The following is a 16498-nucleotide window of genomic DNA, read 5'->3' as shown; positions in this document are numbered from 1 at the left end:
GCCTGCAATCCACGCAGTGGCCCCTTTGTCCCTCATGGTAGAAGTGGTGGATCTGGTGGCAACTGCACCCAGGGGGGGTTTCATCTCTTCTGCAGCGCCCCCCCGCACCAAGGACCTGTGGCCGTTGCCTCAGTACAACCACATGGTTCCCAGGCTCCCGCAGCAGAGAACAGTGCACTCTCCCAGGTGGATCCTGGGGGGAAGTGGGGGGGTCCCCTGGAGGCCTGGGTTGTGTATGTCTGTATGCGGGTGTACTATTATGTAATATATATCTATCTGTATCTATCTATATATGTGTGTGTGTAAATATATACATATGTCTATGTAGGTATGCTTGTGTGTCTATATATAAGTATCTCTATATATGTATGAATAGCAGATATATGTATGTAATATGTGTGCATGTGTATATGCATGTATGTGTGCGTAAATGCATGCATATGTAAGTACTGTATGTATGTATGTATGTATTGGCTGCATGTGTGTATGTGTAGCTGCATATATGTCTATACATACATATATATATATATATATATATATATATGGAAGTATGCACATGCATGTGTATATGTATCATGTTTGTGGGTGTGTGTGTATTCATGTATATAGGTATGTGTGCATATGCATGCCAGCATGCCTGAGTGCGTCTGTAAGTATATATGTGCTTACATATATATAAAAATGTGTGCGTGTGTGCATATATATGCACATGTATATGTATCCTGTGAGAACCAGGGTGGGGGCCGTGCCCCAGAGCGGCGGAACAAGCCGGGCCCGGGCGGGCAGAGGCTGCAGGAGGGGCTGAGGCTGGAGCCCGGGGGCAGGAAGGAGGTGGCGGTGCGTTACAGGGACAGGACGGGGGTGATCGTGTGCGCGTGTCCGGGTATCCACTCCTGGCCGCCGTCCTCTTCCCGGCCCCTGGGACTGGCACCGACCTCTCCTACTGCGGCCGCTTGAGACACCCCAACCCGCCCCGCCGGCGCTCCGGGCCACGCTCACTTGGTACCGTACCCCGCGCGCACCGCCTTCGGGCACGACTCACTGCGCATGCCCGGGCGCGGCGGGGGAGCAGAGGCGGAGCAGGCAGGGCGCAGGCGCCGCCGGCCCGGCTGCGGGGAGACCTATCCGGTAGGTCCGAAGTGCGGGCGCCGCCGGGGCCGGGAGCTGCGGGGGCTCCTGGAGCAGCCCCGGTCCCTCCCGCCTGTGCGGGCGGGCGGGGGCTGCGGGCTGTCAGGGGCATCCGGGCGGGGCGGTGTCCCGGCAGGAGCGCGCGGGGCAGGGCGAGTGTCTGGCGCGGCCCAGGCCGGGGTCGGGGGAGCCTCAGCCCTGCGGGAAGCGGCGCGGGGGCGCGAGGAGGAGCCGGTGCCGCGCCGGGAGAGGCGGGGGCAGGAGGTGAGGCAGCCCGTGCCCCCCCCCCCCCGCCCCGCACACCCAGCGCTGCCACCCGCACCAGCTCCCCGCGCCGGTGCCTGGAGCCGCACGGCCAGGGCTGCGCTGCGGGGGCCGAGGGCCTGGGGAGGTCTGCACCTGCCTGCGGGAGCTGTGCCGCAGCCACAGCCAGGAGCAGGCGGCGGAGCTGGCGGTGCTGGAGCTGCCGCGGCCGTCCTGCCCCGGGAGATGCGGGGCTGGGCGTGGGGAGCAGGGTGGAAACGTGGGCCGAGGCAGAGACCCTGGCGGAGGGGTTTGGCTGGGGCAGGTGGAGGACGAGGAGCTCCACGGAGCGTTTCACCCTGGTCGTGGGTGCTGCCAACCCCGTGTCCGTGTGCCTGGGGGATGTCTCCTGCCCCCCCGTCTGTCCCAGTCCCCGCTCCCCGGTGACACGCTCCTCTTGTCCCCAGGTCACGGTGAGCGTGCAGGGCGAGGAGGTGGCCTCAGACAGGATGCAGCGTGCTGTGGTGCTGGAGGAGCCACGGGCCCAAACTGCAGATGTGCCTCTGGAGGAGGCAGCACAGAGGCACAGCCCAAGGCCTCGGGACCAGCCCCCTCATGGCCCCAGAGTGAAGCCCCTTCCAGATCCAGAGTCAGGTGAGGGGCCGGGTGCAGGCTGGGGCGTGGGTCTGAGTGCCGCAGGGGTTGTCTGTAGTCTCTTCCACCCCCCCCCCCCCCCCCCCACACACACACACTAAGGCCTCCGGCTACCACACTCACGGGCCAGTACGGGACAACAACAGGGCTTTCTCCTGCCAGCAGCACCCGGCCTGAGTCGTACATTGTCTTCCCCACCCACAGGTGCAAGAACCATGAAGAAAGCTCATCAGCAGCCACCTGAAGAAGGGCCTGCAAACCTGGAGCTGCTGAGGACTTCCCCAGGGAGGCTGGGGGAGAGGGGCTCCCTGAGTCCTGAACGAAGCCAACTGCAGCAGGGGCAGGGGAAGCTGACAAAGCAGGCGGAGACCACAAAGGTGAGCAGGACACCAGCTCCAGCTGGGGTGGGAGTGCAGCTGGGGCCATGGCTAGGGGAGCGAGGGTAGCTGTCAAGATTTTGGGGAGCAGAGAGAGCTAAGGAGCAACAAGCCTCTGGTGACGGGTGCTGCAGCCACACCCAGCCAGCATTTGCCAGAGCTTGCCCTGCAGTGCCAAGAGCCAGGGGTGCTGGCACGGGCGAGCCGGGCCACGGTTGTGGAGTAAAGATTCTGCCTCAGCTACCAAGCACGTAGAAAGCGATGAGCTGGTCCAAGGCAGACACATGGACCCTATGTCTATGGCTGCACCCACATCCCCTGTCAGTGGAGAAGGGGGCATTTTGCACCTCTGTGTGTCATGGCCCAGCCTGCAGAGAGGTGTTGCGCAGAGGGATTGTGGAGAGGGCGGCGGGGGCTGGAGGCAGCTGGACCAGGAGACACTAATGGAGTAACGCTTGTGCCTGCAGCTCCAGGAGGCCTTTGAGGACGTGGCTGTGTATTTCACACGGGAGGAGTGGGAGCTGCTGGAAGACGCACAGAAGGGGCTTTACCGGGACCAGATGCTGAAGAACTGGAGAGCCCTCGTTTCCCTGGGTAACGCTGTTTCCTGCTTCTCCCTGCAGCCGTGTCAGCGCTGACATTTATCGTCTCCTCCCTGCATCTCGGCACTCTCCTCCAACTTTTGCCGGGGGGGTTGAAATCCACATCCTCCCCATGGCTCCATGTGTGATCATGCATCTCTCATGTTTCACACCAACATTTCCTGCTCTGTTAGATCTGGCCGCCTTCACCTGAGTCTTCCCCGTTCTTGTAAGCGGTGCTTCCATATCCAGTCATGTCTTGGCGAATACGTCTCCCTTCCCCTTCTCAGCATGGTTGTGTCATCTCCAATTAATTGGGTAGAAAAATTCACTGCCAGCTGTTCCATGGGGAATGGTTCCGATTTCTTACCTGTCCCACCTGGCATGTCCTGGCCCACATGTCTGACAGTCCAAGCATGCTCAATCAGTGCTGCTTAAAACCCCTTTCTCCTCCTTTGGTTGTGACCCAGCAGAGGGTAATGGAAGTCTTATCAGCCCCTGCCGCTGCCATCCCTGGGATTCACATTTCCTTGACTCCGTATCTAGTGACTTGTGCATGTACGACGGAATCTGGGTACTTCTATCTTCGCATCCCTAGAAGCTTCTGCCCATGTTTCTTCCTACAGTCTTCATCTCCACAGACTCTGGCTTGACTGTGTTTGCTTGGAGACCTGCTCCCGAGCTTGCTCTGCTGTTCACGGAAGTTGTTGTTTCCTCCCAACATCCCTCTGCATACCTGATGCCCATCATGGTGATAAAAAGAGGTGGGGTCGGTGCAGGACTGGTGAAAATGGGTTGTCATTTCCGGAGGGTCTCTGATACAGGGATTTTCTGGCTTGTGGGTAGGGCTGAGGGACTTACCTTGTACCGGGTAAATTTGCTTTTCTAGTGCTTTCTTTTCCCTCCAGTTCCCCTGAAGGACTTACTTTGGGAAGGACTCCAAGGGTTTTAGTTGCCCAGGAAAGGCCATGGCGACCATACATACATTATTAGCTTTCATGTACTGCAAAAGGTGTCTCCTTATGCCTTCTCTTGTCCATATCAAGGACTCCCAGGACCTTTGTTTCAAACCCTGCAGGATTTCCTAGCTTGTGTGCTCATCTCCCCTTCTGGCATGATCTTCCCACTGGATAGGATGATTGCTTTTGTTGCCACTGCAGTTCTTATAAAATCTTCCCTTTCTCTGCCCTGTTGAGGAATGATTCTCTCTCCCAAAAAGAAATGTCCTGATCAGGTATTTGTCCTGGATTCTGTCAGTGCTGCCAGGCCTCGTTCCCAGAGAAGAAACTCACTTCCATTCCATTGCCTGGAATGACAATGATAAGACAGGTGTTATCCAGCCACCAGTGTGTCCAGTGTCTCTTCATTTTGGTTCATTGTAACTAATAAAAGCTTTATCTTTCTGCTCTTTAGCACATCACATGTCACTGCATCTCCACCCCTGTCCCTGGGAACTCTCTTGGCCTCCCATCCCTTTTATATCTCAAAGTGGTGGGTACTTTTTTCCCCATGACCATCCCTCCAGCACCTGGGTAACTTCTCTTGAATCCTAAATGTCCACCCTCCCTTGTCCTTCAAAACCCCAGTAGAATCCTTGAGTTCATTGGATCTATTCCCCAAATCCCAGTTGGTTATATGGAATCCAGTACCCAGTCATGAATTCTTTTTAACCTCTGCCCCAAACAGGATATCGTGGTCCCACCCCTGACTTAATCGGCCGCATTGCACGAGGACAGGAGGAGCTCTGGGTCTGTGATGATGAGGACTGTGGAGACATCTCAAGGACAGAGGACCTGCTGCTAGGTGAGTTGTGGCTGCCCCCTGCCCTGACTCCCCTCTCACAAATGCTCCATGGCCACAGTGACAGGGGCCTGGAACCTGCAGACCTGCCTAGAACAGCCCTTCCAGGTTTCTGACTTCAAATTGCTTATGCTGTCACATGTCCCGTCAGCCTTTCCTTTGTTCTATACCTAACTACAACTGCTAGGAGACATCTGGTTTCCCTGGGATACCATGGTCTTTAATTTCAATCTTTATGCAGCAGTGTGAAAGCTGATTCGTCAGCCCAGGGTAACTATACCTCTAGCAGGCTCTCCCAAGGCATGATAGGATTTGTATTTCCTCATGGAAATCAGCATGGTAGATTGAAGCTCTTTGTAGCCATTGCTGTAGGTCAAAAGAGAGGGCTGGGACTCTGCTTGGTGTTTTTCTGATCAGGTCAACCTGGAACTGAGGGAACTCTGCTCTCTTGGGCCTGTTAGAGCAGGAAGCCATTCAGGTCGTGTCCTAACACATGTCCTACGGTGGCTTCTCCCAGCAGGTCCCGAGGGGTTGGGGCTGACAGCTGGGCCAGAAATCCTGAGCGTCTGGCTCTGACCTCCACTGAGCAGGGAACGTTAGCCCGGCACAGGGACGTGCCCCTCCCTCAACCCCAGCACTTGGGGTTTGGCAGGAAGACCTTGTCCTCTTCAGAAAGCGTAAGTGCCAAGGTCTTTTGTGCCAAGTCATGCTCAAGGCCCATGACAACAGAGGGTATTGCACAGAGGGAATCGCAGTGTTTGGCCTGTGCCATCAGGGAAGGGACTAACCTCAATTTTCTCTTCCGCATGCAGGAGGCACCTGGTTGCTAAGCAGAGCTCAGGAGCAAAGTCCTGAAAAAGACCCTGCAAACCTGGAGCTACCCTGGACTTACCCAGGGAGTTTGGTCAAGATGGAGTCCTTGAGACCTGAGGAAGACCAATGGCTCAAGAGCCAGGGGAGGCTCCAAAAGCAGGAGGAGAATATAGTAGTGAAGCAGGGCCTATCTTCTCTTGGGCGTGAGAGTGGAGAAAGGACCGAAGCCAAAGAGAGCCCCAGGCGCATGGAAGGATTTGTGGAGCTGAAGAGCCATGAGGCCAAGTTCCACTGGAAAAAGGCCGTATGTCCGAATCAAGCCAGTGGGGAGGGCCTGAGAGGGAAGCAGGAGGCCAAGCCCAGGACTACAGCCCACCCCTACCCTCAGTACCAGAAAAGCTTTAGTTGCCCCTCACTCCGGGCCCTGCCACATTGGTGCCCTGAGGGTGGGGAGGACTTCACCCACTCCTCCAGCCTGGCCATGAACCAGTGCATCCACAAAGTGAAGAAACTAGAGTGCAGGAAGAGCTTCACCCAGTCCTACTGTCTGGCCACGCACCAACATATGCACACAGGGGAGAAGCCACATCAGTGCCCTAAATGCGGGAAGAGCTTCACTCTTTTGTCCAGCTTGACCCGGCACCAGTATATCCACACAGGGGAGAAGCCACATCAGTGCTCTGTGTGTGGGAAGAGCTTCACCCGTTCCTCCCACCTGGCCCAGCACCAACGCATACACGCAGGGGAGAAGCCACATCAGTGCTCTGTGTGTGGGAAGAGCTTCATCCGGTCCTCCCACTTGGCCCAGCATCAACGCATACATGCAGGGGAGAAGCCACATCAGTGCCCTGTGTGTGGGAAGAGCTTCACCCAGTCCTCCCACCTGGCCCGACACCAACGGATCCACACAGGGGAGAAGCCACATCAGTGCTCTGTGTGTGGGAAGAGCTTCACCTGTTCCTCCCACCTGGCCCAGCACCAGCGCATCCACACAGGGGAAAAGCCACATCACTGCTCTGTGTGTGGGAAGAGCTTCATCCAGTCTTCCCAACTGGCCCGGCATCAACGTGTCCACACAGGGGAAAAGCCACATCAGTGCTCTGTGTGTGGGAAGAGCTTCACCTGTTCCTCCCACCTGGCCCCACACCAACGCATTCACACGGGGGAGAAACCACATCAGTGCTCTGTGTGTGGGAAGAGCTTCACCTGTTCCTCCCAACTGGCCCAGCACCAGCGTATCCACACAGGGGAGAAGCCACATAAGTGCTCTGTGTGTGGGAAGACCTTCACCCGTTCCTTCAATCTGGCCATCCACCAGCGTATCCACACAGGGGAGAAGCCACATCAGTGCTCCGTGTGTGAGAAGAGCTTCACCCATTCCTCCACTTTGGCACGACACAAGCATGTCCACACAGAGGAAAAGCCACATCTGTGTTCTGTGTGTGGGAGGAGCTTCACTTATTCCTTCAATCTGGCACAACACCAGTGCATCTATATGGGGGAAAAGCCATATTAGTGCTCTGAGTGTGGGAAGAGCTTCCCCCCTTTCTTTGTTTTGGTGCGACACCAGTGCATGCATACAGGGAAGAATCTACATCAGTGCTCTGTGTGTGGGAAGAGCTTTACCAGTTCCTCCTACCTGGCCCAGCACCAGCATATCCACACATGGGAGAAGTGCTATGTGTGGAAAGAACTTCTCCCAGGCCTTCAGCCTGGCCACACACCAGAGTATGCACACAGGGAAGCAGCCAAATCAGTGGCCTAAGTGTGGGAAGACCATTACTATTTCATCCCACCTGGCCTAGCACCACCACATCCACACAGGAGAGAAGCTACATCAGAGCTCTGTGTAGGAGGAGCTTCACCCAGACCTCCCACCTGGTGCAGTACCAACCTATCAACACAGCAAAGAAGCCATATCAGTGCTCTCAATGTGGGAGGAGGCTCACCGACTCCTTCAGCCTGGCCAGACACCAGCGTGAGCACACAAATAGGAAGCCACATCAGAACTCTGTGTGTGGAAAGAGTTTCACTCATTCCTCCAATCTGGCACAACACCAGCAGATGCATACAGGGAAGAAGCCAGATCAGTGCTCAGTGTGGGAAGAGGTTTACCAATTCCTCCCACCTGGCTCAACATTCACCCAGTCCTCCAGCCTGGTCAGTCACCAGCACATCCACACAGGGGACTAGCCACACCAGTGCTCAGAGTGTGGGAAGAGATTCAGCCAATTTTCCATCTGGCCTGACACCCATGCATCCACAAAGGAGAAAAGACATGAGTCCTCTGTGTGTGAGGATAGCTTCCACAGCTTCTCCTCCCTGGCCAAATACCAGTGCATCAGCACCTGGGAGCAACCGTAATTCTGCCAGCAGCGCAAGGAGGGCTTGTAGATGCTTACCTACTCAGCATCTGCAAGTGGCTGCATTCAAGCAAGCAGCCTCCTGCTGCTGGAGTGCAGAAATATTTCATGCAGACTATGGGCCTTGTAAGGCACCACAGAACCCAAAGTACCCAGTAGCAGGTCGTCAAGGGCAGGGGGAAGGAGGTGCAGCCTGTGGCAGGTCCTGCTTCTACTGTGGAAGGGTGGAAGGAGTATGAGGCCATTGTCTGGGTGAAATGCAGCATGTCGTCTAGGGAATGTTCCCTGATCACTAATATCCCAATATACCATGTCTTGTGTGGAGGAACTTGCTTTGGCTTCTTTTGTGCTTGTCCAAATAAAATGCAAGGTGCCAGAGAGAACCTGGGCATAGCACCCTAGGATCCTACCCCAGCTCTGGCAGCAGTGCCCCATGATTCCCTGCTGCTCCCCCTAGCCCCCACCCCCCCTGCCCAACAGCCTTGAGTGGGAGCAGAGAGATGGGTTTGTTACCAGATTTGCCTATCACCTTAGGGTGTGCTTATTTACTAGGGATACATTTCTAGGGTCTTTGTAATTCTATCAATGTGCTGCTTGTGTACTGGTGTTTCCATACGGAGCTGTATCTCTCCCTTCTGCAGGTCCTCACCCCCACTGGAGCTATCTTGCAGGACTCAGTTTCAATGAGGCTGGGTCCCTCCAGTCACCAAATCAGTCATACACACAAACACACCCAAATTAATGTGACACGCCTGACCCGGCCAGGTTGATCAGCATGGACAGGCTGACAGTCTCATATGCCAGGTATCAGTTCATTAAGGTAACAATAAACCGCAGTCAGACACAAGCACACGTGTAAGCAGAATCCCTCTGAATCCGGCTGGGTGTCCAGCTGACACCCTCATGGGCCAGCATTCAATTCATTAGGGCACATCTGAGCCAAACTGGGTCAATCAGCCTGTACAAGCTGATCCCCTTATGTGTTTCAAACTCAGCACATCCCAATCTTTTGTCCTAACTGTCCTAGTAGTGGTAGCCTCTTGATGAGCAGACCCCACAGTATTTCTGGGCATCACAGGAATCTTTGGCTTAGGTAAAAGAAGTGTTGCTGCAGAGCAAGTGGGGAAGGAAAGTAGAGAAAGAAACATACAACCAGTTACTACCAGTTTGACTATAAAAGTTCTTTATTGGTAAGTATATGAAATGTATAATGGTACTAGTAGTAATAGACATGCAAGAGAAAACAAACACAAACAATTACAACACTACCCTGGGTTCACTAAGTATTTGGGGAAACTTAGCTCAAGCTTAACTAGTACAGTTCAGGTTCAGAAATCTATGCTACAGAGAAAAGAGCGAGAGCTGGGGTCTCACCATAGATTCATAGATGTTAGGGTCGGAAGGGACCTCAATAGGTCATCAAGTCTGACCCCCTGCATAAGCAGGAAAGAGTGCTGGGTCTAGATGACCCCAGCTAGATGCTCATCTAACCTCCTCTTGAAGACCCCCAGGGTAGGGGAGAGCACCACCTCCCTTGGGAGCCCGTTCCAGACCTTGGCCACTCAAACTGTGAACAAGTTCTTCCTAATATCCAATCTAAATCTGCTCTCTGCTAGCTTGTGGCCATTATTTCTTATAACCCCCAGGGGCGCCTTGGTGAATAAAACCTCACCAATTCCCTTCTGTGCCCCCGTGATGAACTTATAGGCAGCCACAAGGTCGCCTCTCAACCTTCTCTTGCAGAGGCTGAAAAGGTCCAGTTTCTCTAGTCTCTCCTCGTAGGGCTTGGTCTGCAGGCCCTTAACCATACGAGTGGCCCTTCTCTGGACCCTTTCCAGGTTATCCGCATCCCTCTTGAATTGCAGCGCCCAGAATTGCACGCAGTACTCCAACTGCGGTCTGACCAGCGCCTGATGGAGGGGAAGTATCACCTCCTTGGACCTATTCGTCATGCATCTGCTGATGCACGATAAAGTGCCATTGGCTTTTCTGATGGCTTCGTCACACTGCCGACTCATGTTCATCTTGGAGTCCACTAGGACTCCAAGATCCCTTTCCACTTCCATGCCACCCAGCAGGTCATTCCCTAGGCTGTAGGTGTGCTGGACATTTTTCCTCCCTAGGTGCAGCACTTTGCATTTCTCCTTGTTGAACTGCATTCTGTTGTTTTCTGCCCACTTGTCCAACCTGTCCAGATCTGCTTGCAGCTGTTCCCTGCCCTCCTGCGTGTCCACATCTCCCCATAGCTTTGTGTCATCCGCAAACTTGGACAGAGTACATTTGACTCCCTCGTCCAAGTCACTGATGAAGACATTAAAGAGTATCGGTCCAAGGACCGAGCCCTGCGGGACCCCACTGCCCACACCCTCCCAGGTCGAAACCGACCCATCCACCATGACTCTCTGGGTGCGACCCTCTAGCCAATTCGCCACCCGCCGGACTGTGTAGTCATCCAAGTCACAGCCTCTTAACTTGTTCACCAGTATGGGGTGGGATACCGTATCGAAGGCCTTCCTGAAGTCTAAGTATATGACATCCACCCCTCCTCCTGTGTCCAGGCGTTGTGTAACCTGGTCATAAAAAGAAACTAGATTGGTCAGGCACGATCTGCCTGCCACGAACCCTTGCTGGTTTCCCCTCAGCATAATTTGTCCTGCTGGGCTCTCACAAATGTGAGCCTTGATAATTTTTTCAAAGACTTCACCAGTCCAAGACACTCGGGTTGTTTGCTGACAGGTAAAGTTCTCAGCACAATCCTTGAAGGGAGACGATCTAGTTCTTCCAACTTCTTGAGAACAACAGCAGATGGTGTCAGATTTCTTCTCTTGAAGCACACTTGCTTGCTGATTTTACAGATTGTTATACCCTCGGGTCAGCTTCTTCAAAGCATTCTTTTAATTGTGTAAATAATTGTCTTTTCTCTTGGCAATGGGTTATCTGGTTTGGAACATCTCAAGAAACTGATTAACAACCAGGAAAAACAAGGTTTTAAGGAGTAACCAGACACTTAGGAGCCAGCTTGAAATTCCTATGGATAGCAGATATACTGGATGGGATACCTCCTTGTTTCTTCAGAAACAATAGATAGCTTGCAGCATCAGGGTTTTGTATTTTTACCTGTTGTGAACAAGCCTCAGTTTAGCATGACTTCCAGATCTTAGTCTGTTAAAAGACTTAAGGGATTTACTGGAGTGTTCATAAACTTGGTGGGGAGGACTTCCACCAGTTATTTCAGGAAAAGTATGACAGCATTTCTGGTCAGGGCTCCAACGGGCTGGATGCTGTGATGTACCCTTTACCATTGTTCAGATGTTGCCCATACCCCCTCAGACTCAGTCTCTTGCCTTAGCATTCCTTAACCCGGCAACCGAGTTTTAGTCAATCAAGTTTAAATAAGCCTCCCATAGGGGACCAGGGAACATACGGCCTGAGATGCCTAGTAAACTTGACTTCTGCTTAGTTCAGGTTAAATGAGGTGTGGGGGGAGGAGGGGGGAAATGAAAAAGTCCTTTGTAAATCCAGATTAGAATTGTTCTGATAAGTGCTGATGTGGGCGTGTGTAAATGTGAGTTGATTAGCTTTTGGAGCACAGATCCCCCATTATGCAGTGCTCCCCTGCTTTTCTGGTCCCAGAATTCACTGCAGTCCTTGTCTTGGAATTTCTGTTCTCCATCCTGAATGCTAATGAAGGTGCATTCCTGTCCCATCTCCCATTTAAATGAGTTGTCATCTGCTTCCATCTTTGATGCAAATGAGACCAGGGGAGTTGCTCCTTTATCTGGAGGGCTTTAGGTGTGTCTCCCACTGCATCTTCATTGTCTTTCCTAATCAGTTCTTGTTCAGGGAGAGGAGGGGAGGGGGGTGGAAATTCTTTGTGAGTCAGACAGGCTGCGTCCTGTGCCAGGGCTCCCCACGAACATGGAGCTGAGACATAACAGGACCTTCTGGGACACTGGGCCAGCTGGAAAGGCAGAGTGGGGGAACTGCTTGGTTTGAAGGTGCAATGCTCAGCCCCTGCTCATCTGACCAGGAGCCACCCGCAGCTCAAGCTGCCTTTGTCTCCTCACTAGAAAGAGAGACAAGACCCAGGGCAGGGTAGACGCACATGGGTGCAAATACAAGCTAGACTCGTATCCCCTTCTGATCCAGGGCAGTTTGCTGCTTCTTATGTCTAACACCAAATGCCATCCAGGTTCTCCATGGACCTCAGCGTCACCTTGAAGCTGGGTTTGCAGGTCGGGATCTTCTGTGGGATGCAACACCTCTAAAAGAGACACCCAAGTGTAGTAGCTATGCTATGATACTATACACATGATAGTAGCTATGCTAGCACTAATGCCCATAGTAGTAATGTTCTTATTACTACTATTGCTCTTTTTATTACTGTGGCTATTATCAGTGCTAATAGGAATACTGATATTGCTGCTACTACTCTGGGTATTATTACTACTACTATTATTTCTATTATAGCAGTAGCAAAAATTTTATTACTACTGTTGCTATTAGTATTAATTTAACAACACTAGTAGCAGTAATAGCGTTATTACTGTTGCTATTATTAGCTCTACTACCCTGGATATTAATATTAAGAATACTACTACTACTAGACAGATCCTAGTTACCAGCACCATGGGGAAGAAAAGGCAGAATATAGAGGCCAGTCAAGCTGGAAGAGCACTGAAGGCCTCAGTTTCTGAGGACAGGGGCAGCTAAACCTGATATGGGGTTGTGTGTAGGCACAGGCTGAGCCAGTTGCTACCAATGGCTCTGGATCAGGACAGCAGCTTTCTCCAGGGACTCAAAGGTACTTCACAAATCATAATGAAGCCTACTCCTCATCCTGGTGAGATGGGAGTTGAGGTGGAGTGGTGTAGTGTTGGAGGAAAAGCCAGCAGTCCTGACAGCTGCTACTAGCCTACAATCTCCTTCCCAATCTCGGCCCCCTGTGCTAATCCTCCCCAACGCAAAGACAGGGCTGCTTCTATAACCCTTCTGATCTGGGCTGCTGGACCTCACTTTCCTACCACTTCCAGGGAGAGGACCAAGGAGTCTGGGCTCAGTCCAGTCTGCTATAAGCCCCTGGACTTGCCAGGCGTGGGAAGAGGACCGACGAGTTGTAGCTATTACGAGAGGCAGTTTCTCAAGACAGATGGTTTTAGATGCACAACATGGGCCCAGAAATGATGAAGATTCACCTGTCTAAGCCTTGGTCAGTCATCATAGACGTGTCCTGGAACAGCAGCTCTTGGGACCACCCTGCCAAGGAATACAGTGCCCTGTGAACCTTGCAGGTTTTATCCTGACACCAAAAGGATTCGCATGTCAGACAGCAAGGAGGATGTTGACCCAGGCCAGATTGGCACCCAGCATCTTTGGGCTGTCTGGTTCCCCCACACTGCGGATCCCTGAAGAAGGGAAGTGTTATATGGAGGATGGACATAAACTATTCTTCAAGGCTACAGGGGATGGGATAAGGTGTAGGGATTGGTATCAGCATCACCTGGCTCTGTGGAAGCCTCAAGGGCTAAGATGGCACTGCTGAAGGGAGGATTCCTTGAGTACACAGGTGGTCATGCCAGCCCATCACCACTGTCCAGCATGGCCTGATAATGTATTAATGAAATTGCAACTGGTTTTGGCCAGGATTGGGAAGTTCTCTGGAGTCAAGGCTGACTGTGTGATTGGCTGATGCAATCTCTGCTTCATTTTGGCCTCCTCCTCCCAGTCTGTCCTTCTGTTCAGCTCAAGGTCGAACTCTACCCAGAGGATCTTGGCCCCCTCGCGGGGGGCCGAGACCCCCAGGGACTCCAGATCCCTGACCTCACCCACGGACAGGCAGGTGCTTTTGCTCACGTTGAGCTTGACCCCTGCTGCTGCCTCCTAGGCCCATGTGTGCCACAGGGCTCTCTCTACAGCACACTTATTCAGCACAGGATGTTCAAGTTGTCCGTATAGACCAGGACCTTGGTTTATTCCTTGCTTCCGCTGTCGTAGGCCTTTTCCAGGTCAAGGTTCAGCACTACCCACTTCTCCCGTCTGTCCCGTTCCAGTTGGAGCGCATCCCTCAGTTGCAACAGGGGCACGTGGATCTGGCATCCTGGTACCATGCACGACTGGTCCTCACGGACGATGGAACCTAGAACAGATTTAAATCGCTCGGCCAAGGCTTTAGCCAGCAGCTTATAGTCAAAGTCCAGCAGGGTGATTGGCCTCCAGTTCTTCAACTCTTCCCTCGGACCCTTTGTGTCAAGAGGGTCCTGAGGCCCCGGTCCATCCCAGCCCGCAGTTGGCCCTCCCACAGTTGCTCTCGAAAGAGCTCCAGCAGGTCGGGGCCTACCAGGTCCCAAAAGGTCACTTAAAACGCCTTGGGCAGGCCATCTGACCCAGGAGTCCCACCACTGTTGAACCTTTGGAGGGTCTTCTCAAACTCTTCCAGTGTCAACTCCTCCTCCAGCTGCTGCTGTTCGGCTTCTCCGAGGGCCCGGCTGAGTCCCTGGAGGCACTGCTGCGTGTTCCCCGGGTCCTCCTGTCGTGCGGTGTGGAGTTCTCGGTAGAAAGCCGTCACTGTTTCCAGCACGCCTTCCTTCAACCGGTGCTTGGCTCCTGTTCTGCCTCTCAGGCACATCATGGGCTTCTTTTTGCTCTTCTTTAGCCTGGAGAAGTAAGCAGACCACTCCTCCCCATCCGCCACCCAGGGCGCCCTGGCCTGGAAGATCTCTTTTCTGGCCTCATCCCGATACCAGGCACCAATCTGGGCTTTTACCTCCCACACTTTTACCTCCCTCACTGCCCTGCCCTCCCCTCCCCTCCCTCAGCTGTCCTGGTCTGCCCATGAGGACACCACCTGGCCAGGGCAGGATGCCTGGCTTGGGAGCTCCCGGCTCAGCTTCTGTGCCTGCTGGGCACAGCACAAGCGGGATGGAGCCCCCCCTCCCCTCCGGCTCTGGGAACAGCCACAGGCAGCGCTCGCTCGGGCCAAGCCACCTGGGAGCCTGCAGAGCAGCTACCCTGCACAGTGCCTGCCCCAGGCCTGGCCCCTTGAGGGCAGCTGCGGGTGGGCAAGGCCGGTGTAGCTGCAGGAGCTCCCATGGCCAGGCCCATGCACTGGGGGCAGCTCTGTCCCACTCGTGCTGTATGTGGCAGGCAGGGGGGACAAGCCCGGAGCCAGGATCCCCCTAGGCCAAGCTTCCTGCCCCAGCCAGGTGGCGTCCCCTTGCAGGTAAGGCAGGACAGCTGTGCCCTATGCCTGCAGCAGCTAAACAAAATGTTTTTTATACAATTTCCTCCCACATGTCATGGCATGCTGGGGAAAATGCCTCCACATGCCACTAATTGGCACACATGCCAGGGGTTGCCAATCCCTGCACTATGCAGAAATGAGTCCAGTTCTACTGTTTTTATGGCACTGAGTGATTAAATATCAGAAAGATGTAATGGAGCGATGGTTGGCAACATGGCAAAAACCATGCAACCTTGACTTGGAAGATGTTGGGGGAACCCCGGGGGGACAGATGGCAGGGAAGCTGTGACGGGCCCAATCCTAGCTGTGGCAGTGCAGTCCTGGTCCTTTTCCCACTGTCTGCCTGGAGGCCTGCAAACAGGGGGAAGACTCCTGTTTGGGAGTGATACAAGCTGTTTCTTCTTTCCCTTTCCTCTTGGATGCTGCTGTTGCTCCCAGAGCAGAGGATTGCAGGAGAGCCAGGAAGGGAGGAAGGAGTGGCACCAAGGCCTGGAGTGGGGCACTGGGGGGAAGCAGAAGCAGCTGCCCCTCCACTCAAGGGCTGGAGAGGGAGGGCAGGGAGCACCAAGCGGGACAGGAGAAGGCTCCTGCTGCCCCTCAACCCCGGATGTGGAGTCCATGCCCCTCAAGCATGTGTGCAAGTGAGTGAGATCAGGCAGACCTAACTCTCTGGGCACAGGTGATATCTTTTACTACACCAACTAAATAGTTGCCAGAAAAAAAAAAATTCAGGCCTGAATGCCTTTCATCAGACAAAGGAGAACATGAAGCTGTTATGCTTTGCTACAGTGGAAAAGAAGCCAGTTTTTCAAAAAAACCAAAAAACTGCTCTGTGAAAATGCAAGTGCTGAACAGTTTGGGAGACAAAATCTGGTGACAAGCAGGCTGGCTACCTGGGTTTATCAGCTGGGAGGCAGGACATAGAGTGCCATATATCTGATGTTAATATTTAGTCCAGGCTTGGAAAATATATGTTGCAGTTGAGTTTGGTTTCTTTCTTCTTCACATTGTGAAGTTTGCAGTTCAAATGATAAAATATGGTATCTTCTATGTTACAGGATCAGTGAGTGAGATCAGGCTCTCTGCCTCTGCTGCCACTTGCAAACACGTGCCATGGGATGGGGCCGGGGAAGGGCAAGGTGCCCAGAGCCCAGGACAGAGAATCACCTGCAGGAGGGACTGGGACGGGGGTGAGGGTTTAGGGGCTGGGTTCCTCCCCAGCCATACAGGCGCTCATCCCACTACACACTTCAGCCTCCACTGTGCTCCATCGCCGGCTGCAGTGTTGGGAGCCAGACC

General features: G+C 53.6%; 1 protein-coding gene across 1 annotated transcript; it reads left to right on the top strand.

Annotated features, from left to right (window-relative positions):
- Positions 1-1019: 1019 nt before the first annotated feature.
- LOC132243319 (zinc finger protein 250-like) lies at positions 1020-8287 on the top strand. The gene is made up of 6 exons (XM_059714323.1): positions 1020-1128; positions 1839-2025; positions 2230-2402; positions 2870-2996; positions 4670-4786; positions 5596-8287. Exons 1-6 carry the CDS (start codon positions 1048-1050, stop codon positions 7110-7112), a joined length of 2202 nt encoding a protein of 733 aa, XP_059570306.1. The 5' UTR covers positions 1020-1047; the 3' UTR covers positions 7113-8287.
- Positions 8288-16498: the final 8211 nt, after the last annotated feature.

Source organism: Alligator mississippiensis, chromosome 11 (assembly GCF_030867095.1).
Source record: "Alligator mississippiensis isolate rAllMis1 chromosome 11, rAllMis1, whole genome shotgun sequence".
Taxonomy (NCBI): domain Eukaryota; kingdom Metazoa; phylum Chordata; order Crocodylia; family Alligatoridae; genus Alligator; species Alligator mississippiensis.
Note: the sequence above shows the minus strand (reverse complement) of the source record. Positions and strands in the feature narration are given on the sequence as shown.

Bases quoted from the DNA above. Each gene is read 5' to 3' on its own strand.
- LOC132243319 (XM_059714323.1), top strand. From the start codon at position 1,048: ATGCCCGGGCGCGGCGGGGGAGCAGAGGCGGAGCAGGCAGGGCGCAGG. The intron at 2,026-2,229 runs GTGAGGGGCCGG...CCCCACCCACAG, and splicing joins CCTTCCAGATCCAGAGTCAG to GTGCAAGAACCATGAAGAAA. The intron at 2,997-4,669 runs GTAACGCTGTTT...TGCCCCAAACAG, and splicing joins GAGAGCCCTCGTTTCCCTGG to GATATCGTGGTCCCACCCCT.